We start from the raw sequence: 23,989 nt of genomic DNA on the forward strand, positions 1-23,989 counted from the left end.
GAGTGCCGCACTGTCGGAGGGTCAGTACTGAGGGAGTGCCGCACTGTCGGAGGGTCAGTACCGAGGGAGAGCCGCACTGTCGGAGGGTCAGTACCGAGGGAGAGCCGCACTGTCGGAGGGTCAGTACTGAGGGAGTGCCGCACTGTCGGAGGGTCAGTACTGAGGGAGTGCCGCACTGTCGGAGGGTCAGTACCGAGGGAGAGCCGCACTGTCGGAGGGTCAGTACTGAGGGAGCGCCGCGCTGTCGGAGGGAGGTTCCTGCTCATCAAATGTAAACAGAGGTCACGCCTGCCTGTCCGGGTGGATATAACAGATTCTACGGCAAAGTCGGACGGTCAGAACCAGTAACCGGTTATTCACCAACATTTGGGTTTTCTCAGATCTTCTAGGTTGGATGTGAAGTTTTTCAGGAGGTTTCATCGCCATGAAGGTGTTATTATAAATGCAGGTTCTGTCCTTATGAGGCTAATATGGTTAATTACTAACAAATCATAACTTCTCAAATGTCTGTACATGTAATTGTTTTATTTTTCACTGCAATGCTCTTCAAAACTACTCAGCATTTTCTTATGAAATGTGCCAGTTGGCGCACAGATAACACTTCTGTCCAATGAATAGTTCATTTTAAAAGTTAACAGCTCCTTACATTAACTCTGTAAACAGCTGGATTGCCCACTCCCTTGTGGACAAGAGGTAAGAATTGCATCCATAATAGCAATAGGATAAATGTACACCTGTGTGGACACACCTACAGATATATACATGGATGTGTATACCACCATATCGGACATATACTTAAACACAATGCACACACACCCTCACATCAACACTGAAATATTGAAAATATGAGAAACTGTAACTAACCTGTCACAGAGAACAATATGAGTGAGTGGATAAATTGCTGTCAGTCTCCCGCTGAATATTTAGGTTTTCCAATTTTCAGAGGAAATTAAACCCCCACCACAGTAAAAGAGGGAAACAAGGCCAAACTATCTGTTCTTATTTGAACCATAACGGCCGGCTTTTCATCCTGCCTCATTTTATGATGCGGGGGTGGCAGTCACGGGTGAAGGGGGACATCCCCATCTGCCCCTTTGTTAAAAACCCATCTGGTTCACTTATGTCCTTTAGGGGAGGAAATCTGCCATCCTTACCCAGTCTGGCCTACATGTGACTCCAGACTCACACCAATGTGGCTGACTCCTAACTGCCCTCTGAAATGGCCGAGCAAACCTCTCTGTTGGATCAAATCACTACAGAGAAGTCACAGAAGAATAAAAGCAGACAGACCACCAGGCACCGGGAACGACAATGGCACACCCTGCCCAGTCAACCCTGCAAAGTCCTCCTCACTAACATCTGGGGACCTGGGCCAAAATTGGGAGAGCAACAGGCTTACAAAGTCATATTCACTGAATCATACCTTTCAGTCAATGTTCCAGACTCCTCCATCCCTGGGTATTTCCTAATTCAAAAGCAGGACACACCCACCAGAGGGGACAGCACAGTGGTATACAGTCATGAGGGAGTGTCCCGGGAGTCCTCAACATTGATTCCAGAGCTTAAAGTCTCCTTGCATCAGATCAAACATGGACAAAGAAAGCTCCTGCTGATTCCCACCTACCACCCTCCCTCAGCTGATGTTGAACATCACTTGGAAGAAGCACTGGCCACAGCAAGTGCACAGAATGTACTCTGGGTGAGGGACTTCAACGTGGCTCGGTAGCACCACTACTGACTGAGCTGGCCGAGTCCTGAAGGACATAACTGCCAGATTGGGTATGCTGTAGGTGGTGAGAGAACCAACAAGAGGGAAAAAAACTAGTTGACCTTGTCCTCACAAATCTACTTGTTGTAGATGCATCAGTCTAGGACAGTATTGGTCGGAATGACCACCACACAGTCCTTCTGTGGCATTACCACTGTACTCAGAACAGATCTGGCAGCTCAAAACTGGGCATCCATGAGGCGCTGTGGGCCATCACCAGCAGCAGAATTGTATTCAACCACAATTTGTAACTTCATGGCCCAGTATTTCCTCCACTCTACCATTACCATCAAGCTGGGGAACCAACCTCAATGAGGAGTGCAGGAGAGCATGCCAGAGCACCATGTGACAGACAGGGCTAAGCGATCCTAAAACCAAATCAAAGCTCTGCAGTCCTGCTGCATCAAGTTGTGAATGGAGGTGGACAATTAAACAACTAACTGGAGGAGGAGGCTCCACAAACATTCCCGTTCTCAAAGATAGAGGAGCCCAACATGTCAATGCAAAAGGCAAATCTGAAACATTTGCAGCCATCAGCAGAAGTGCCCAGTGTATGATCCATCTCAGCACCTCCTGAGGTCCCCAGCATCATTGATGCCAGTTTTTAGCCAATTCAATTCACTCCATGCGATAAAGAAACAGCGAAGGCACTGGATACAGAAAAGGCTAGGAGCCCTGACAACATCCCAGCTCCAGAGCAGCTACGCCCCTAGCCAAGCTATTCCAGTACAACTACAACACTGGCATGTACCCACAATGTGGAAAATTGCCCAGGAATGCCCTGTGCATAAAGAGCAGGACAAATCCATTCTGGCCAATTATTGACCCATCAGCCTACTCTCTGTCATCAGCAAAGTGATGGAAAGTGTCATTGACAGTGCTATCAAGCGCCACTTAACAGCAATAGCCTGTTCACTGATGCTCAGTTTGGGCTCCAGACCTCATTACAGCCTTGGTCCAAACATGGATAATTGAGCTCAATTCAAGAGGTGAGGTGAGAATGACTGCCTTTAACATCAAGGCAGCATTTGACCAAGTATGACATCAAGGAGCCCTAGCCAAATTGAAGTCAATGGGAATCTGGGGACAATTCTCCACTGGTTGGAGTTATATCTAGCACAAAGGAAGACAGTTGTGGTTGTTGCAAGCCCCAGGACATTACTGCAGGAGTTCCTGCAGGTGGTGTCCTAGGCCCAACCACCTTCAGCTGCTCCATCAATGACCTTCCCTCCTTCATAAGGTCAGAAGTGGGGATGTTTGCTGATAATTGCAGTGTTCAATACCATTTGCGACTCCTCAGATACATGTCCACATGTAGCAAGACCTGGACAACATTCAGGCTTGGGCTGATAAGTGGCAAGTAACATTTGCATCACACAAGTGCCAGGCAATGACCATCTCCAACAAGAGAGAATCTAACCATCTCCCCTTGACATTCAATGGCATTACCATCAGTGAATTCCCCCACCATCAACATCCTGGGGGTTACCACTGACCACAAACTTAAATGGACCAGCCCTATAAAAACTGTGGCTACAAGAACAGGTCAGACGCTGGGAATTCTGCGGCAACTCACCTCGTGACGCCCAAAGCCTGTCCACCATCTACAAGGACAAGTCAGGAGTGTGATGGAATACTCTCCACTTGCCTAGATGAGTGCAGCTCCAACAACACATTGGCGGCACAGTGGCGCAGTGGTTAGCACCGCAGCCTCACAGCTCCAGCGACACGGGTTCAATTCTGGGTACTGCCTGTGTGCAGTTTGCAAGTTCTCCCTGTGTCTGCGTGGGTTTCCTCCGGGTGCTCCGGTTTCCTCCCACAAGCCAAAAGACTTGCAGGTTGGTAGGTAAATTGGCCATTATAAATTGCCCCTAGTATAGGTAGGTGGTAGGGAAATATAGGGACAGGTGGGGATGTGGTAGGAATATGGGATTAGTGTAGGACTAGTATAAATGGGTGGTTGATGGTCGGCACAGACTCGGTGGGCCGAAGGGCCTGTTTCAGTGCTGTATCTCTAAACTAAAAAAAACTAACACTCAAGAGGCTCAACACCATCCAGGACAAAGCAGCAAGTTGATTGGCACCCCATCCACAAACATTCACTCCCTCCACCATACGCAGCAGTGTGTACCATCTACAAGATGCACTGCAGCAACTCACCAAAGCTCCTTCAATAGCACCTTCTAAACCCACGACCTCTACCAACTAGAAGGACTAAGGCAGCAGATGCATGGGAACACCTCCAAGCCACACACCATCTATCGCCGTTCCTTCACTGTCGCTGGGTCAAAATCCTGGAACTCCCTGTCTAACAGCATTGTGGGTGTACCTACCCCACATGGACAGTAGCAGTTCAAGAAGGCAGTTCACCACCACCTTCTCAAGGGCACTAAATACTGACCTTGTTTGCAATACTCACATCCCATGAACAAATAAAAAAAAATTAGAGGGGAGACCTCCCACCTGCCCCATTTTAGGGGGTGACATACCTCCCATGAGACACTCCCACCACCACCAACCCCCCTGCCCCCCAAACCCAGTCACAGCTGCAGGAAAGGCCATCAATATCCTAGTTATAGGGGAATGTGGCCAATTGGATTAAGAATTGGCTAACTGATAGAAGGCAGAGAGTGGTCTTAGATGGTAAATACTCAGCCTGGAGCCCAGTTACCAGTGGCGTGCCGCAGGGATCAGTTCTGGGTCCTCTCCTGTTTGTGATTTTTATTAACGACTTGGATGAGGAAGTCGAAGGGTGGGTCAGTAAATTTGCAGATGATACAAAGGTTGGTGGAGTTGTGGATACCGAGGAGGGCTATTGTCGTCTGCAAAGGGACTTGGATAGGTTGCAGTGCTGGGCTGAAAAGTGGCAGATGGAGTTTAACCCTGAAAAGTGTGAGGTCGTCCATTTTGGAAGGACAAACATGAATGCAAAATACTGGGTTAACGGTAGGGTTCTTGGGCATGTGGAGGAGCAGAGAGACCTTGGGGTCTATGTGCATAGATCATTGAAAGTTGCAACTCAAGTGGATAGGGCTGTGAAGAAGGCATATGGGGTGTTAGCGTTCATTAGCAGAGGGATTGAATTTAAGAGCCGTGAGGTGATGATGCAGCTGTACAGGACCTTGGTAAGGCCTCATTTGGAGTACTGTGTGCAGTTCTGGTCGCCTCATTTTAGGAAGGATGTGGAAGCCTTGGAGAGGGTGCAGAGGAGATTTACCAGGATGTTGCCTGGAATGGAGAATAAGTCTTACGAGGAAAGGCTGAACATTCTAGGCCTCTTCTCATTAGAAAGGAGAAGGATGAGGGGTGACATGATAGAGGTTTATAAGATGATCAGGGGAATAGATAGGGTAGACAGTCAGAAACTTTTTCCCCGGGTGGAGCAAAGCGTTACAAGGGGTCATAAATTTAAGGTGAAGGGTGGGAGATATAAGGGGGATGTCAGGGGAAGGTTCTTTACCCAGAGAGTGGTCGAGGCATGGAATGCCTTGCCCGGGGAAGTTGTTGAGTCAGAAACTTTAGGGACTTTCAAAAGGCTTTTGGATAGGTATATGGATAAAGGAGAATGATGGGGTATAGATTAAATTGTCCTTGACAGAGGACAAAGGATCGGCACAACATCGTGGGCCGAAGGGCCTGTTCTGTGCTGTATTTTTCTATGTTCTATGTTCTATGTACAACCACTACCTTCTGGAACCCCTGTCAAGTGACTCACTTGCTACCTGGAGGGGACCCTAGACAACACTCCTAGTTACTCTGCCTGGGTCCATTATTTGCAACCTTGAGATCTACGATTGTATACTTACTGCACAGTTCTAGAAGCTTGCTGCTCACTTTTACTCTCAATCTGCTATTTCTTCCTGTGGATGAGCCCCTGAACTCCTCCTGTATCCCATATGGTGGGTGAACATATGAACTAGGAGCAGGAGTAGGCCACTCGGCCCCTCGAGCCTGCTCTGCCATTCAATAAGATCATGGCTGATCTGATTGTAACCTCAACTCCACAGTTCCACCCCCTTGCTTATCAAGAATCTATCTACCTCTGCCTTAAAAATATTCAGACTCTGCTTCCACTGCCTTTTGAGGAAGAGAATTCCAAAGACTCACGACCCTCAGAGAAAAAATTTCTCCTCATCTCTGTCTTAACTGGGCGACCCCTTATTTTTAAACAGTGACCCCTAGTTCTAGATTCCCCCACAAGGGGAAACATCCTTTCCACATCCACCCTGTCAAGTCCCCTCAGGATCTTATATGTTTCAATCAAGTCGCCCCTTACTCTTCTAAACTCCAGTGGATACAAGCCTAGCCTGACCAATCTTTCCTCATAAGACAGCCCGCCCATTCCAAGTATTAGTCTAGTAAACCTTCTCTGTACTGCCTCCAACGCATTTACATCCTTCCTTATATAAAAAGGAGTCCAGTCCTGTACACAGTACTCCAGATGTGGTCTAACTAATGCCCTGTATAGCTGAAGCATAACCTCCCTACTTTTGTATTCAATTCCCTTTGCGATAAACAATAACATTCTATTAGCTTTCCTAATTACTTGCTGTATTTGCATACTAATCTTTTGCGATTCATGCACTAGGACACCCAGATCCCTCTGCATCTCAGAGCTCTGCAATCTCTCACCATTTAGATAATATGCTTCTTTTTTATTCTTCCTGCCAACTTTCCCGCCTTATACTCCATTTGCCAGGTCTTTGCCCACTCACTTAACCAAACTATATCCCTTTGTAGCCCCCTTATGTCCTCTTCACAAGTTACTTTCCTATCTATCTTTGTGTCATCAGCAAATTTAGCAACCATACCTTCGGTCCCTTCATCTAAGTCATTTATATAAATTGTAAAAAGTTGAGGCCCCAGCACAGATCCCTGTGACACACCACTCGTTACATCTTGCCAACCAGAAAATTACATTTATGCCTACTCGGTTTCCTGCCAATCTTCTATCCATGCCAATATGTTACCCCCTACACCATGAGCTTTTATTTCCTTCAATAACCTTTGATGTAGCACCTTATTAAATGCCTTCTGGAAATCTAAGTACAGTACATCCACCGGTTCCCCTTTATCCACAGCACATGCAACACCCTCAAAGAACTGAGGAAGTCGATTGTTAACTGAGCTAAACAACATTCTGCTGGAGTGTCACAATCAAATGTCACAGGTACTTGATCAGGATGGTTCTCATTTTAAAGGTGTTGGTATAACCCTCCCATCACTCCATCTGCACTCCTCACCCCTCCCCCTACTCCACACCCTTCCTCTTCTCCCCCCCCCCCCCCCTCCCCATATACCCCTCCCTCTTCTCCCCATCCCTCCCTTACTCCCCCACTGCAAATATGTCTCCCAACTGATTTGTTAATATTATTTCTTGGTTCCTGACCTCGCTCTGGTAACTTGTGAAATTGTTCACATTTTGCTGGGATTTTTTTTTGCATTGTCGGTGAATTTTCAAAAATACAAATCAATTTTGGTTTGCAGCATTTAAACTTTAGTAAAACCAGAGCCTGTTAAACAAATGAGTGTCCCGTTTGAGTAATGTTAGAAAGGTTAGTATGCTGTGAGATGGGTGAGTGTCTCATTTGAACCAGCAATGCTCATTCTCTGCTGAATTCATTGTTTAAACAATTTTTTTGCAGCATACTTTTAAATAATGTTGAAGACCCGAGGTAAATGTTTAAAATGGGCAAAGAAACTCCACAGGAGTTGCTAAACCTTGGCACTCAATTCATCTTTTTTGTTCTGTGACACGTCGTCCATTTCGAACACATCCTCCTCTTCGCCCAGCAGCTGTGCTCTTTCCAGACCCTCTTCATCCGTCTCAACCTTTAAGTAGCCATTTCTCCCAGGCGTCTCTTCCTCATTCTCATTCATGGGCAGCGAAGGCTCCTCGCCTTCATCACCCCTGATGTAGACACACTCAGAGTAGGCCGTGCGCCTGTCCAGGACCATGTGCTGCACATACATCAGGGGGATGGGCAGACTAGCAATGATGATCAGGAGGATCATCATGGCCAATGCCCAATCCGGATACTCCAGCAGCACCTCCTCTGCCTGAAAGAACAAGGGGGCAAAGATTTACACCAATCTCTCAGTAAACTTCCAGTGGAAGCAACACCAAACACATCCAATTTATATCTGGGGCCTGGGCACAAATACAGCCCCGCCTATCACCATGAGGCATCCGACTGCCAATATCCCATTTCCAGTGAGCACAATGCAAAACACCACCAACTGGCATCTTGTTCAGATAGGCCAAAGAGCCCAGGTGTGGCACACCACTGCAAGAGGCAGCACTCTTTTGGGGCAGTGTAGAGGCAGTTTTACTCTGTATCTAACCCCATTTTTTTTTTTCCCAAGGTGGCCTTTATACCCCAGGCCCCCTTTATATACACACTTATATTTTTAAAATAACTTTATTAAAAAACAGAAATAAACAAAAACTCAAATTAAAATGCCATTTTCGGCGTCAACAATGCACTCCAGTCCCTGCGGTGCCCACCGGTCGCGGAAGGTATCTAACCCCATTTTTTTTTTCTTTTTTTCTAACCCCTGTACTGTACCTGTCCTGGGAGTGTTTGATGGGGACAGTGTAGAGGGAGCTTTACTCTGTATCTAACCCCGTACTGAACCTGTCCTGGGAGTGTTTGATTGGGACAGTGTAGAGGGAGTTTTACTCTGTATCTAACCGGTGCTGTATCTGCACTGGGAGTGTTTGATGTGACAGTGTAGAGGGAGTTTTACTCTGTATCTAACCCCCTGCTGTACCTGTCCTGGGAGTGTTTGATTGGGACAGTGTAGAGGGAGTTTTACTCTGTATCTAACCAGTGCTGTATCTGCACTGGGAGTGTTTGATTGGGACAGTGCAGAGGGAGTTTTACTCTGTATCTAACCAGTGCTGTATTTGCACTGGGAGTGTTTGATGGGGACAGTGTAGAAGGAGTTTTACTCTGTATCTAACCAGTGCTGTATTTGCACTGGGAGTGTTTGGGGACAGTGTAGAAGGAGCTTTACTCTGTATCTAACCAGTGCTGTATCTGCACTGGGAGTGTTTGATGGGGACAGTGTAGAAGGAGCTTTACTCTGTATCTAACCAGTGCTGTATCTGCACTGGGAGTGTTTGATGTGACAGTGTAGAAGGAGTTTTACTCTGTATCTAACTAATGCTGTATCTGCACTGGGAGTGTTTGATGTGACAGTGTAGAAGGAGTTTTACTCTGTATCTAACCAGTGCTGTATCTGCACTGGGAGTGTTTGATGTGACAGTGTAGAGGCAGTTTTACTCTGTATCTAACCCCCTGCTGTACCTGTCCTGGGAGTGTTTGATTGGGACAGTGTAGAGGGAGTTTTACTCTGTATCTAACCAGTGCTGTATTTGCACTGGGAGTGTTTGATGGGGACAGTGTAGAAGGAGTTTTACTCTGTATCTAACCAGTGCTGTATCTGTCCTGGGAGTGTTTGATTGGGACAGTGTAGAGGGAGTTTTACTCTGTATCTAACCAGTGCTGTATCTGCACTGGGAGTGTTTGATGGGGACAGTGTAGAGGGAGTTTTACTCTGTATCTAACCAGTGCTGTATCTGTCCTGGGAGTGTTTGATTGGGACAGTATAGAGGGAGTTTTACTCTGTATCTAACCAGTGCTGTATCTGCACTGGGAGTGTTTGATGGGGACAGTGTAGAAGGAGCTTTACTCTGTATCTAACCAGTGCTGTATTTGCATTGGGAGTGTTTGGGGACAGTGTAGAGGGAGCTTTACTCTGTATCTAACCAGTGCTGTATCTGCTCTGGGAGTGTTTGATTGGGACAGTGTAGAGGGAGTTTTACTCTGTATCTAACCAGTGCTGTATCTGTCCTGGGAGTGTTTGATTGGGACAGTGTAGAGGGAGTTTTACTCTGGATCTAACCAGTGCTGTATTTGCACTGGGAGTGTTTGATGGGGACAGTGTAGAAGGAGCTTTACTCTGTATCTAACCAGTGCTGTATCTGCACTGGGAGTGTTTGATGTGACAGTGTAGAAGGAGTTTTACTCTGTATCTAACCAGTGCTGTATCTGCACTGGGAGTGTTTGATGTGACAGTGTAGAGGCAGTTTTACTCTGTATCTAACCCCCTGCTGTACCTGTCCTGGGAGTGTTTGATTGGGACAGTGTAGAAGGAGCTTTACTCTGTATCTAACCAGTGCTGTATTTGCATTGGGAGTGTTTGGGGACAGTGTAGAGGGAGCTTTACTCTGTATCTAACCAGTGCTGTATCTGCTCTGGGAGTGCTCTAGGTACCTTCAATGAGAGAAATCTTGAGATTTTTGTCAATAATATTGATATAGATTTGTATAGATTTTAATTTATGGTAATAGGCAGTGCAACATTCAATTCACCACCTTGATCCAGGGGTCAAGTATTAGATTTAACCTCATGCCTGCACACTGGGTTTCCTAGACCTGGCCTGCAAGGCCATGACATGTCTTTTGTACCTCTGGTACCTTTGTAAAGGCAGCAAGAATTTCTGCTTCTACCCAACAACCCACACCCTCCCCCCAAACCGTGGCCACATCCTTGTAAATTTTACCAGCATAGCAATTTTGCAGTTTCACCCCTACGCAATTTGGCAAACTCCATGTGCATCAGCAAAGCTGCTCTGTGAGCTGTGAAGAGTAATAGAAACCAGCTATGAAGGGATAATCCGCACTCTCAGCTCTATCTGCATTAAAGCAAATCCACTCTTGTCCAGTAATCTAGATGGTACAGTGGCGCAGTGGTTAGCACCGCAGCCTCACAGCTCCAGCGACCCAGATTTGGTTCTGGGTCCTGCCTGTGCAGAGTTTGCAAGTTCTCCCTGTGACTGTGTGGGTTTCCGCCGGGTGCTCCGGTTTCCTCCCACAGCCAAAGACTTGCAGGTTAATAGGTAAATTGGCCATTGTAAATTGCCCCTAGTGTAGGTAGGTGGTAGGAGATTTGAGGGAAGGTGGGGATGTGAGAGGGAAATGGGATTAATGTAGGATTAGTATAAATGGGTGGTTGATAGTCAGCACAGATTCCGTGGGCCGAAGGGCCTGTTTCAGTGCTGCATCTCTCTATGACTCTATTTTTAAAATAAGCTACAAGCGGTCTTACCTTCTCTCGGTTCCAAGCTCGATATTGTGGATGCTTGATGCACATGTGGATCAGACTGGCCAGGAGCAGAGCCAGCATCAGGCTGGGACAGAGAAACTTCCATAAGTACTTGTACAGAACAACAGGACGACGACCAATCATAACCTGGATATCATCCATAAACCTGCAAAAAACCAACCTCAGTTACAACTCACCCAATACGTCAATCCAGAGACTGGATAGTGGCTGCAGCAAAAAAAAAACAGCCACTATCCAGTCACAGCTCCCTGGGAGTGTTTGATGGGGACAGTGTAGAGGGAGCTTTACTCTGTACCTAACCCCGTTTTTTTTCCTTTTCTTTTTCCCTGTGCTGTACCTGTTCTGGGAGTGTTTGATTGAACAGTGTGGATGAAAATATTGAGTTTGCCACAAAAAACTAATTTTGTTCCAATCTTTCTTTGCCAGGATCTTCATTTAGGGACCTTGTCCTCATGAGCAGCCCTCCTACCCCCTCCCCCAAAAGATGGCATTAGGTTGTTGGTTGGTACCAGGAGTTGATAAGAGGCACAGTGAGCCAGACAACTCACCATGAAATGTGCACAGGCCTGATCACAGCAGCAACACACACCATGTCCCAACAGGCTGCTTCTCCCAGTAGCAACCTGATCCCATCCCATGTTCAGAACATTCCAGCTGCTGTCCCAAGTGCCAGAGTTTCCTCACCACAGACACTGACCTGTAGTGTGGTGCAAGGCCTGACTCAGGACCACTTTCACTGTGCTCACAAACTTGACCTTCTAAACGTCAAAAGGTCCAACAGAGATAAAAAGAGAAAAAGAGAGAGGAAGAGAGCTAAAATGGACAGCGGGAGTGAGACACCCAGACATGATGAGTAAACAGATTACAAAAGCAGCAGAGTGACACTGAAGAGTCAGCATGTGGATAGAGAAGAGATGGTGAAAAAGATAATGAACAATCGGGCGGATGTTTCGTGTTTAATAATTGCAGTTAACACAAAAAAAAATGAAAAGAGGAAAGGAAAATAGGGAGAAATATAAAAGAATAAAAGAGATGACAAAGATTAACAGAGTGAATGAATACTGAAAATGGAGCCTGAGCTCTAAAATTATGAGCCTACCTGTCCGCGCCATAGATCCACGCCACTGCGATCAACTCAAACAGAACCACCAAGATCAGAGGCAATGTTGCAGAGTAATCATCAAACATAGTGACAAAGTAGTTTCCAGACCGTTGTGTAAAAATCATTCCAATAACAAATGCCAGCATGCAGCAGACCACTGGAACAAGAGGACAAGTGAGGCGTTACACGGGGGTCGAGGGGACAAGTGAGGCGTTACACGGGGGTCGAGGGGACAAGTGAGGCGTTACACGGGGGTCGAGGGGACAAGTGAGGCGTTACACGGGGGTCGAGGGGACAAGTGAGGCGTTACACGGGGGTCGAGGGGACAAGTGAGGTGCTTAGCATGTTTGAGGGGTTGTTTGGCCTCCTGCTATTTATATAACAGAGGAAGGGCAAAAGCAGAGCAGAACATAGATTGTATTACATCATTTACCAAAGCTGTCAGAGAGATGAAGTTCGAGAAGAATTCAGATAGGGAGAAGCTGGATCTGAGCCCAACAACAGCCACAACAATTTATATTTATACAGTGCCTTTGAAGTAAGAAAACATCCTAAGGTACTTCACACGAGCATTATCAAACAAAAATTTGACAGTGAGTCACATAAGGAAACATAAGAGGTGACCAAAAGCTTGGTGAAAGAGGTCGGTTTTAAGAAGTGCCTTAAAGGAGGAGAGAGAGGCAAAGAGGTTTATGGAGGGAATTCCAGAGCTTGGGGCCCAGGCAGCTGAAGGCAAGACCACCAATGGTGGAGCGATTAAAATCAGGGAGGCTTAAGAGGCCAGAATTGGAGGATTCGCAGAAGGTTACAGGAATAGGGAGGGATGAAGCCATGCAGGGATTTGAAAACAAGAATGAGAATTTTTAAATTGTGGCGTTACTGGTCCAGGATCCAATTAGGTCAGTGAGCATAGGCGTGATGGGTGAATGGAACTGGGGGCACATTAGGACACAGACAGCAGAGTTTTGGATGACTCCAAGTTTATGGAGAGTAGAATGTGGGAGAGCAGCCAGGAGTGCATTAGAATAGTCAAGTCTAGAGGTAACAAAAGCATGGATGAGGGTTTCAGCGGCAGATGAGCTGAAGGGCAGAGCTGGGTGATGTTACGGAGTTGGAAATAGGTGATCTGAGTGATGGTGTAGATATATGGTTGGAAGCTCATCTCGGATCAAATGTGACACCAAGGTTGCGAACTGACTGGTTTAATCTCAGACTGTTATAGAGTCAGAGTGATAAAGCACAAACAGGTCCTTTGGCCCATCATGTCCGTGCTGGTCATCAAGCACCTAACTATTCTAATCCCATTTTTCAGCACTTGGCCCGTAGCCTTGTATGCTATGGCATTTCAAGTGCTCATCTAAATACTTCTTAAATGTTATGAGGGTTCCTGCCTCTACCACCTCTTCAGGCAGTGTGTTCCAGATTCCAACCACCCTCTGGGTGAAATTTCTTTCCCTCAAATCCCCTCTAAACCTCCTGCCCCTTACCTTAAATCTATGCCCCCTGGTTATTGACCCCTCCTGTTGCCAGGGAGAGTGATGGAGTTGGTAGCCAGGGAACGGAGTTTGTGGCAGGGACTGAAGACAATGGCTTCAGCCTTCTGAATATTTAGCTGGAGGAAATTTCTGCTCATCCAGTACTGGATGTCTGACAAGCAGTCTGACAGTTTAGAGAGAACTTAGGGGTTCAGACAAGTGGTGATGAGGTAGAGTTGAGTGTCATCAATGCACATGTGGAACCTGACATTATGTTTTCAGATGATATCATCCGGGGCTGCATATAGATGAGAAATCGGAGGAGGCCAAGGATAAATCCTTAGGGAACACGAGAGGTAACGGTGCAGGAGTGGGAAGAGAAGCCATTGCAGGCGATACTCTGGATATGATTAGATAAGAATGAACCAGGTGAGAGCAGTCCCACGCAGCTGCACAAACAGTAGAGAGGTATTGGACGAGGATGGTGTGGTCAACCATGTCAATGGTTGCAGACAGGGTGAGAAGGACAATTGAAATGGGGACAGAGGTTTGCTGCGTCCACAATTTTTAAAGCTGGTTGGTTTGAATCAAACTGTAACAGTAACTTTAATAAAAGCAAAATGCTGCAGATGCTGGAAATCTGAAATAAAATCAGGAAGTCCGAGAAATACTCAGCAGGTCTGGCAGCATCTGTGAAGAGAGAAACAGAGTTAACATTTCAGATTTGTGAACTTTTATCAGAACGGTTCTGAGTGCAGCTCCAACAACACTCAAGAAGCTCGACACCATCCAGGTTAAAGCAGCCCATCCACAAACATTCACTCCCTCCACCACCGATGCACAGTGGCAGCAGTGTGTACCATCTACAAGATGCACTGCAGCAACGCACCAAGGCTCCTTAGACAGCACCTTCCAAACCCTCGACCTCTACCACCTAGAAGGACAAGGGCAGCAAATACATGGGAACATCACCACCTGCAAGTTCCTCTCCAAGTCACACATCATCCTGACTTGGAACTATATTGCCGTTCCTTCACTGTCACTGGGTCAAAATCCTGGAACTCCCTTCCCAACAGCACTGTGGGTGTACCTACACCAGATGGACTACAGCGGTTCAAGAAGGCAGCTCACTACCACCTTCTCAAGGGCAATTAGGGATGGGTAATAAATGCTGGCCTAGCCAGTGACGCCCACATCCCATGAATGAATAAAAAAGGCAGCGACCTGAAATGTCAACTCTGTTTCTCTCTCCACAGATGCTGCCAGACCTGTTGAGTATTTCCAGCACTTTCTGCTTTTATTTGCAACGGTAGCTTTGTTTGTCAAGTACCAGTGAGAATTCAGCCACTGCCAGTCTTGATTCAATCACTCCAGTACACATTACCTGTGAAAATGGACTTCCTCCTAGACAGGCAGGGGAAGTTGTCGAGGAGAGGAGTGAGAATCCCCTGCATGTTCCCAAACATTGTGCTCAATCCCAAGTTCAGCAGCATCAGAAAAAACAGGATAGACCAAAATGGTGAGGCAGGGAAGTGTGTAATGGCTTCTGTGAAGGCGATGAAGGCGAGCCCTGTACCTTCAACACCCTGGGCAAAGAGAAAATTAACATATCACCCAAACTTCATTAAGCAAAATTTATTTTCCAAGCAAAATTAATTAGGGCTGTGATTGTCAATAAAACCCCTCCCATTCATTCCCAATGGATCAAATCCCTTCCCATTCATTTCCATTTTAAAGAATCCCAATGGATCAAACCCTTTCCCATTCATTCCCATTATATTGAATACCAGCTTGATAAACTGGCAGGAGCAAATTACCTTTTGCATTTCTTGCTCGAGATTGCATGGCTGGATATGGTGTGGGATTAGCTCCGATCTCGCAGAGTCAAACCATTCTCTGTAGTGCATGTTCGACATAATTGAAAAGTTTAGGGATTCTGGGATTAAACTTCTGTTTAAAACTCCATTATCAATCAGATGAATCACTCTGAGGCTGTTCCTGAAACAGAGCACAATCTACTAATCAATAAATACACCCAACACAAACCAGGAACCCATTCACAAACAATCAACTTCCATCAGCAAACTCAGTATTGTCCAGAGTTTGAACTGGATCATTCTTGGGTCTGTGGGTCCCAGCATTAAACCTCTCCCATAACAGGCAGTGCATTAACCCACTGACTGTACAATAACTTAAAGGCTGCATTTGCTGACAACGCAATCACTAGGTGGCACAGCACTGGCACATGCGCAAATGCAGACTGGGCCACTTAAACGTCACAGTCTGCGACGTCACGGGAGCTGCCAGGACTAAAGATGGCGCTGCTCCAATAATCACACAAAGGCAATGTAAACACATGGCAGCACACAATGGCCGGAGGGAGCGAGCAGGCCGGGGAGGGAGGACAGCGCACCCGCCACCACCAAGGTCTTCGGCCGCGCTCTCCCTGCTTCCCCCACCCCAGCTCTCTCCTTGCTCCCCCCAACCCGCACCCGCACCCTCTCCCCACTTCCCCCACCCGTGTTCTCTCGCTGCGTTACGTGATGACATCATCTGCACATGTGTCAACCAGTCCTGGCAACGCGGAATGCAGCACATGCAGAGAGCAGGAGCCCGTCTGCGCACGTGCGCAGATTGACACAGTCTGATGACATCAGCTGCCAGCTGCGTTGTCAAGAATCACTTGGTAACTTAAACAGCATTCGTACTTTTATATTCGTTCATAGAACCGATTATTTAATCCTTCGATAACCCTTTAGGAACCCAATTATACTCCCATATGTAACCTATGTAGCCCCATATTTAGCTGTTTTTTTAACAGAATAACATATTGTAAAGGAGGTGACATTGCTCGAAGTTCTCACTATTACATATGAACATACGAATTAGGAGCAGGAGTAGGCCACTCGGCCCCTCGAGCCTGCTCCGCCATTCAATAAGATCATGGCCGATCCGATTGTAACCTCAATTCCACAGTCCCACCTACCCCCAATAATCTTTCACCCCCTTGCTCATCAAGAATCTATCTATCTCTGCCTTAAAAATATTCAAAGACTCTGCTTCCACCGCCTTTTGAGGAAGAGAATTCCAAAGACTCACGACCCTCTGAGAGAAAAAATTTCTCCTCATCTCTGTCTTAAATGGGCGACCTCTTATTTTTAAACAGTGATCCCTAGTTCTAGATTCTCCCACAAGAGGAAACATCTTTTCCACATCCACCCTGTCAAGACTCCTCAGGATCTTATATCTTTCAATCAAGTCGCCTCTTACTCTTCTAAACTCCAGTGGATACAAGCCTAGCCTGCCCAACCTTTCATCATAAGACAACCCACCCATTCCAGGTATTAGTCCAGTAAACATTCTCTGAACTGCTTCCAATGAGTTTACATCCTTCCTTAAATAGGGAGACCTGTAAACCGTGGCGCGGAGTCAACTCCCCCTTGGCCCCTTTATTCCCTTCACCCACTTGATCCTGACCGTCACGTGAGACTAAGTCCTCTTAATTCAGGCTCAGGCTGGGTGTTTGGGATATCGGGGTTACAGGAGAGCCACCCTCCACCTAATCCACCGGTTACGGTTAATGGCTTAGTACAAAGAGGAGGAAACTCAGTCCTTTCTTTAACTATCAATTTACTTTATTCACGTTGTTGTACAATGTAAGAATAAGGCTTATACACTTGGTTAGACAAAAGCATGCAACTCAAACTGGGTTATACAGTTAATAACAAAGCTAACTAGAATCGATAAGCACACCCACTAGGTTCCTCTGACCTTTCCCTACCTAGTCACAGAAAACAAAGGATAATACCCGAAAAAGGGGAGAGCTGACGCTGGCCAGGCGTTCCGTTCTCTCTCTCTTTTACGTCGTCGCTGCGTTGCTCACTCAGGGTCTTCCACTTCCGCGATGGTTGGTCTCCGGAGTTTTCTCGCTGGCTCTATGCTTGAGATTCTCCATACTTATTCTCTTTCTTATCTCTTCGAACTGTGCTGTCTCTTTCCTGTTGGTTTAGGCCTGCTCACCTCGTTCGTATCTTCTCCTTATTGGCCCAGGCCCAAAGACTCCGGTATCACTCCGTGTCCAAATAAGGCTCTATTCCTGTGATTTCTCCCTTGTCTTTCACATAAATTAATTAGTTCAAACTGGTTTTTACCAGCACAGGCCAGTGTCTGAGCTCAGGTTACTTCAGTTCATAAGCTAAACACCAGTTTGTAACAGACTCTGTACTTCTTGCAGCCCCTGGCCAACAGACCAGTACTGTACACAGTACTCCAGATGTGGTCTCACCAATGCCCTGTATAGCTGAAGCATAACTTCCCTACTTTTGTATTCAATTCCCTTCGCAATAAACAATAACATTCTATTAGCTTTCCTAATTACTTGCTGTACCTGCATATTAACCTTTTGTGATTCATGCACTAGGACACCCAGATCCCTCTGCATCTCAGAGTTCTGCAATCTCTCGCCATTTAGATAATATGCTTCTTTTTTATTCTTCTTGCCAAAGTGGACAATTTCCCACTTTCCCACCTTATACTCCATTTGGCAGGTCTTTGCCCTCTCACTTAACCTATCTATATCCCTTTCTAGCCTCCTTATGTCCTCTTCACAGGTTACTTTCCTACCTATCAGCAAATTTAGCAACCATACCTTGGGTCCCTTCATCCAAGTCATTTATATTTATTACTGAAAGTAAACACGTGCCATACCTTTCCACACATTTCTGAGTGAGTACGTTTGCTCGGAATCCCAGCACTGCGAAGACAACCAACGTTGCAAACACAGATGTCAAGAAGTTGATGAAGGAGACAAGGAAAGCATCAAAATGACAATTATTGGTGCGGGTATTGTAGCTGGAATATGCAATGACACTCCCAAAGCCCAGGCCCAGGGCAAAGAACACTTGTGTGGCAGCCTGTCGCCATACTTGGGTGTTAACCAAACTCTCAAGCTGCAAAATATATGAATAGATCTTAAATCAGGATATTTCTCTCATTCTAAATATACAGCAATCATTGGAAATGGAGACAGGATTTTATCCTAATTATCCCTTCCCCTGGGAGCACATAATCACTGAATTTACCCTTTAATGTCAGTGTACCACAAGGCCACAGCACTCCCAGTACAGGTACAGCACGGGTTAGATACATAGCAAAGATGTGTGACACTGACCTCTATGAATCAATAGACTCAGGGCCAAATCAGCTGACGATGCTGACATGTTAATGTTAAAAAAAGGGGCGAGAACGACAAACTATTTTCACTTTGGAATCTTCCAGTTTCGAGACAAAAGTGAGTTTCCTCCATCGGTCTTACCAGTTGGTTCAGACTCTCACAGAAGACCCTTCCCTGATTGTATGGAGCCCTCCAGGGGCACTGTCTCAGCACCAACCTCTCTACACCATACAAACAACTGAACCTAACTTAGGTGGGATACTGACGGGTCAGTGAGAAAGTGGGCAATGATTCTGGGGTGAGATCAAATTCGATAGAGAGAATGATTGTATGTAACTCCTTAGCAGGGTGAGGCTCTGCCTGCTGTGGGACTTGGCTGCAGAGGCCAGCGGGCTCTTGGTTTTGATCCCCAGAGTGTGTGGGATAGCAGCAGGGACCTTATTACTGGCCTGAATAACCTTGGACAAGAGGGAAATATTCAGCCTGGGCTCCTGCTACACAGCACATGCAGTGACCTCTACTGGAGAGTCATGTGGGAAAGTGGAAGAGTCCCCCAGGATAGGAGTAGCAAAGTGTGGATGAGAAACAGTGACTCAAACCTTGTCACAGCCATTCCCCCGGACACTATTACTGAGCGTTACCCCTTTCCAGGGTACTATTACGTCCAAAGCCCCTCTCCCAGACAGTGTCACCAACTAAAGACCTTCCCCTAGGTCAGTGCCACTGAACGAAGCCCCACCCCTGGTCTGTGTCACTGGTCAGAAACCCTTCCCCCTCGGTCAGTGTCACCGGTCAGGGCCCCTCCCCCCCGGTCAGTGTCACTGGTCAGAAACCCTCACCCGGTCAGAGCCCCTCCCCCCTCGGTCAGTGTCAGCGGTCAGAGCCCCTCCCCCGATCAGTGTCACCAGTCAGAGCCCCTACCCCTGGTCACTGTCACTGTTAAGAGACCGCCCCCCACTTCTCCGGTCCGTGTTACACCCTCACCACCTTCCATGCCTTACCTTAGGAGTGAACATGTAGCGAATTCCATCGAAAGAACCTTCCAGAAGGAGGCCTCGAATGAGAAAGCAGAAAAGCACCAGGTAAGGGAAGATGGAACTGAAGTACATGACCTGCAGATTAAATGGTGAAGCCCATGTTATTACAACTGTCTATTCACTCGTGCAACACATGAACTTTCAGTAACCGTGTGCAAGGAAAACACCACTCCTGGAAACAATATAACAGAGCAGAGGGAACAGAAAGAGGCCATTCAGCCCATCGGCGAACTCCCCTCATTCACACCCATAGGAAACCAAATCTCCAGTGCTTTCACTCCATCCTGTCACCCTACCACTCCCCCCTCCGCCGTCCCCGATGCCCACTCCCCACTCATCTATGACCTGATCTATACGTCAAACCCCATATTCTGTCCAACACCAAGACTGCTTAGTTCCACCTCTGCAACATTGTCCACCTCTGTCCCTTGAGGCCCTCTACTACCAAAACCCTATATTGTCATCATCAGTCTCTTATTCCAGTGCTCCCTTAGCCTTTCTTCTGCACCACACTCCATAAACTTTGTGTCCAGTCTTGACCTGCTCATATCCTGACCTGCATTAAGCCTCACCCATGAAATCACTCGTCTTCTTGGGCTGCACTGTGCCCCAACACATTCAATTCTAAATCCTCCTCCTCGTCTTCAAGGCTTTGCTGCATCCTACTTCTGCAACCAGCTCCAGACTTCACATTCCCTTGTGCAGCCTTTGGTTTTCCCACTCTGACCTGTGTATTCCATCCTCCCCCATCCCACTATTGGCAGAGATGTGTCCTTCCCTAGGCTCTGCATTCTGACCCTGGTATATACCTTTCGCTCCTTCTCCTTGAAAAGCTTCTCAAATTCCATCTTTTCTCCCAAGCCTTCAAACATGTCCCTAAACCCTCCCTCCTAGCTCAGGGTTTCCATTCCTCTTGCTAAGCTCTCCCTCCCAGCTCTCCAAAAACCCCTGGGACATGTTCTAAAGTAAAGGAGCTGTTTCAGCCAGATTTTTTGTTGTTCTCATCTCCATGTAAACCCGGCAATATACTCATTCTAAAATGCCCTGCTCTTTTTTGAAGGGCTGACTCCCTGTGGGGAATCCCAGGGGCACCAGGTACAGGGATCAGCAGCTACATAATGCCAGACAGAGCTTTAGTCCAGTGATGTAGAATCCACCCCCATTCCAGTTAGCGGACAGAGCAAAGCCCGAGGATCAAATCTGGGACCCTTTGATAGTTGGGGCTTCGAGGCAGACTGGCAGTCCCCTTTCACCAGGAGGGCCGTCACTGGGAGCCCGCATGTCACTCGTTCTGAAAGCAACATATTAACGGTCTCAGGATCATCCATTACCTTCCCCGAAGACTTTATTCCTTTGATCATGGCGAGGCAAACAATGACCCAGGCAGCAAACAGGCAGCCAGTCATGGTGGGGTCCAGGCCTCCACTCTCACTGATGGAGTCAGTGATGTTCAAGGCTTCACGGTACCAGAAGTAGGTGGTGGCAGAACTCTCCATGCACTCGGTGACTGCAGCAGAGAAAGGACAAAACATCAGGACAATGGTGAAAGTGAACAGAACCAGGGAGGGTGTGTGGTAGTTGGGGGAGACAGAAAATTATGTGAAGAGATAATAATATAGGAGATTGACTGTAACTGTAGCTGAAACACAACAAACACCTACCTGCTGCTGTCTGGTTGGGCAGAGAGGGACAGGATTCCCAGGGAAGCGGATACTGGAAGGAGTGACCGAAGTAAAAGAGACTCCACCCGATGATGACATTGTAATAGAGTGAGACAAGGGAACAGACCTGCGGGAGCCGGAGACAAGGAGGGAAACAGCATGTCAATGACATTACCTTGAAAACCAAAGCTTCAGGCCTCATACACAGCAACACCAGAGAGCCCACCTACTGTCCCACCACAGTCCTGACATGCTGCTCTGTCACAGAGTCCATTAATCTATATTCCTGGAAAGATGCAGCAGTGACTCCCTCCACCAGTTATTGATCCATCCTGCTGTGTCTCAATGTCTGACACAGCCCCCCGCTCACCCCATAACACAGACCCCTGCCCGGTTGGCACAACCACCTCCCCTCCTACAACCCTGCTCCTGACCCAGCTCTTCCTGTTTAATCAGTGTTCAGCCCAATTACAGAGCTGTACCTTATTCACAAAGTAAAGAAACAGAAAGTGTCACAATTACATCCTCTCTCTCCATCTGCCATTACCCCTCGCCTTACCCCCATCTACTCTCCCCACCCCCACACTCACCAAACAGCTGGCAAATCCTATTCCAGCAAGCCGTGGGTTGATGTGTTTCCAAACTCCAATGCTGCCCTGCCGGATACTTTGGCCAGCTGCCAATTCCAGAAAAAACAGCGGGATTCCCATCACCACCAGCAGAATTAGGTAGAGAAAAAGGAAAGCTCCTGGAACAGTAAAAGAACAGAAGAATTATTAAAGGATTTGATACAGTAGATCAAGAGAAACTATTTCCTCTGCTGGGGAGTCCTGACAGAACAATAAAATTAGAGCCAGGCCATTCAGGGAGATGTCAGGAACCAATTCTTCACACAAAGGGAAGGGGGTCAGTTGGAGCTTTCAAGACTGATAAATTTTTGTTGGGTAAGAATATTAAGGAAATGGAACAAAGATGGCTAAATGAAATTAGGAGATCAGTCATGACCTAACTAAAAGATGGGACAGACGTAAGGAGACACAAACTCTACCATCTAAGAGGACGAGGGCAGCAGAGACATGGGAACACCACCTGAAAGTTTCCCTTCAAGTCACACACCATCCTGATTTGCAACTATATCACCGTTCTTTCACTGTCATTGGGTCAAAAACTCTCCCGAACAGCACTGTAGCCATACGTACACCATACGGACTGCAGCGACTCAAGGCAGCTCACCACCACCTTCTCAAGGGCAATTAAGGATGGGCAACAAATGCTGGCCTAGCCAGCGATGCTCACATCCCATGAATGAATGAAAAAAAGGTCCCCCTTGCTGCAACAAGCTCAAGGTCTGATGGTACAAATTTAGGCTTTGTACAATTGTTACCTCACAGCTAGTAACCCGGGAATGCCCCCAGCTCAGGGAGTAAATGAATCATCTTGTGGGATACACAGCACCATAACCCCATTGTGTTTTCAGTTTAGTTTCTGCTCAGTGCTGAGTTAGCTGCTCTCAGCTAAAAGGATGAACTCAGCTAGCAAGAGAAATCAGTAGGTCAGCACCTTCAGGAACTGTCCCCCAGAGGTTGATAGGTAAATTGGCCATTGTAAATTGCCCCTAGTGTAGGTAGGTGGCAGGAGAATGGTGGGGATGTGGTAGGGAATATGGGATTAATGTAGGATTAGTATAAATGGGTGGTTGTTGGTCGGCACAAACTCGGTGGTCCGAAGGGCCTGTTTCAGTGCTGTATCTCTCCATGACTCTGAGAGTCAACACCTTCAGGAACTGACCCCCAGTGAGTCAGCATCTTCAGGAGTTGTATCCCATTGAGAGTCAGCACCTTCAGGAACTGTATCCCTGTGAGAGTCAGCACCTTCAGGAACTGTACCCCAGTGAGAGTCAGCACCTTCAGGAACTGTTCCCCAGTGAGAGTCAGCACGTTCAGGAACTGTATCCCAGTGAGAGTCAGCACCTTCAGGAACTGTATCCCAGTGAGAGTCAGCACCTTCAGGAACTGTATCCCAGTGAGAGTCAGCACCTTCAGGAACTGTATCCCAGTGAGAGTCAGCACCTTCAGGAACTGTATCCCAGTGAGAATCAGCACCTTCAGGAACTGTATCTCAGTGAGAGTCAGCACCTTCAGAACTGTATCCCAGTGAGAATCAGCACCTTCAGGAACTGTATCTCAGTGAGAGTCAGCACCTTCAGGAACTGTCCCCCAGTGAGAGTCAGCACCTTCAGAACTGTATCCCAGTGAGAATCAGCACCTTCAGGAACTGTCCCCCAGTGAGAGTCAGCACCTTCAGAACTGTATCCCAGTGAGAATCAGCACCTTCAGGAACTGTATCTCAGTGAGAGTCAGCACCTTCAGGAACTGTATCTCAGTGAGAGTCAGCACCTTCAGGAACTGTATCCCAGTGAGAGTCAGCACCTTCAGGAACTGTATCCCAGTGAGAGTCAGCACCTTCAGGAACTGTACCCCAGTGAGAGTCAGCACCTTCAGGAACTGCATCCCGGTGAGAGTCAGCACCTTCAGGAACTGTATCCCTGTGAGAGTCAGCACCTTCAGGAACTGTATCCCTGTGAGAGTCAGCACCTTCAGGAACTGTATCCCAGTGAGAGTCAGCACCTTCAGTAACTG

At 47.1% G+C, this 23,989-nt stretch overlaps 1 protein-coding gene across 4 annotated transcripts in view; it reads right to left on the reverse strand.

The window, feature by feature from the left end:
* Positions 1–7,095: 7,095 nt before the first annotated feature.
* Positions 7,096–23,989, reverse strand: part of LOC137353507 (sodium-dependent neutral amino acid transporter B(0)AT2-like) — a 49,641-nt gene continuing 32,747 nt past the window's right edge. For all 4 annotated transcript variants that reach the window (XM_068019887.1, XM_068019888.1, XM_068019890.1 and 1 more), the window contains exons 3-12: positions 21,941–22,098; positions 21,351–21,477; positions 21,021–21,196; positions 19,654–19,764; positions 18,187–18,428; positions 15,297–15,477; positions 14,864–15,065; positions 12,002–12,161; positions 10,885–11,047; positions 7,096–7,828 (exon numbers count right to left, since the gene is read on the reverse strand). In XM_068019887.1, the coding sequence (XP_067875988.1) occupies positions 7,484–7,828; positions 10,885–11,047; positions 12,002–12,161; positions 14,864–15,065; positions 15,297–15,477; positions 18,187–18,428; positions 19,654–19,764; positions 21,021–21,196; positions 21,351–21,477; positions 21,941–22,098 (1,865 nt within the window). In that variant the 3' untranslated portion in view covers positions 7,096–7,483. The remainder of the gene's footprint in view (positions 7,829–10,884; positions 11,048–12,001; positions 12,162–14,863; positions 15,066–15,296; positions 15,478–18,186; positions 18,429–19,653; positions 19,765–21,020; positions 21,197–21,350; positions 21,478–21,940; positions 22,099–23,989) is intronic.

This window comes from Heterodontus francisci, chromosome 41, assembly GCF_036365525.1.
Source record: "Heterodontus francisci isolate sHetFra1 chromosome 41, sHetFra1.hap1, whole genome shotgun sequence".
NCBI classification, from domain to species: domain Eukaryota; kingdom Metazoa; phylum Chordata; class Chondrichthyes; order Heterodontiformes; family Heterodontidae; genus Heterodontus; species Heterodontus francisci.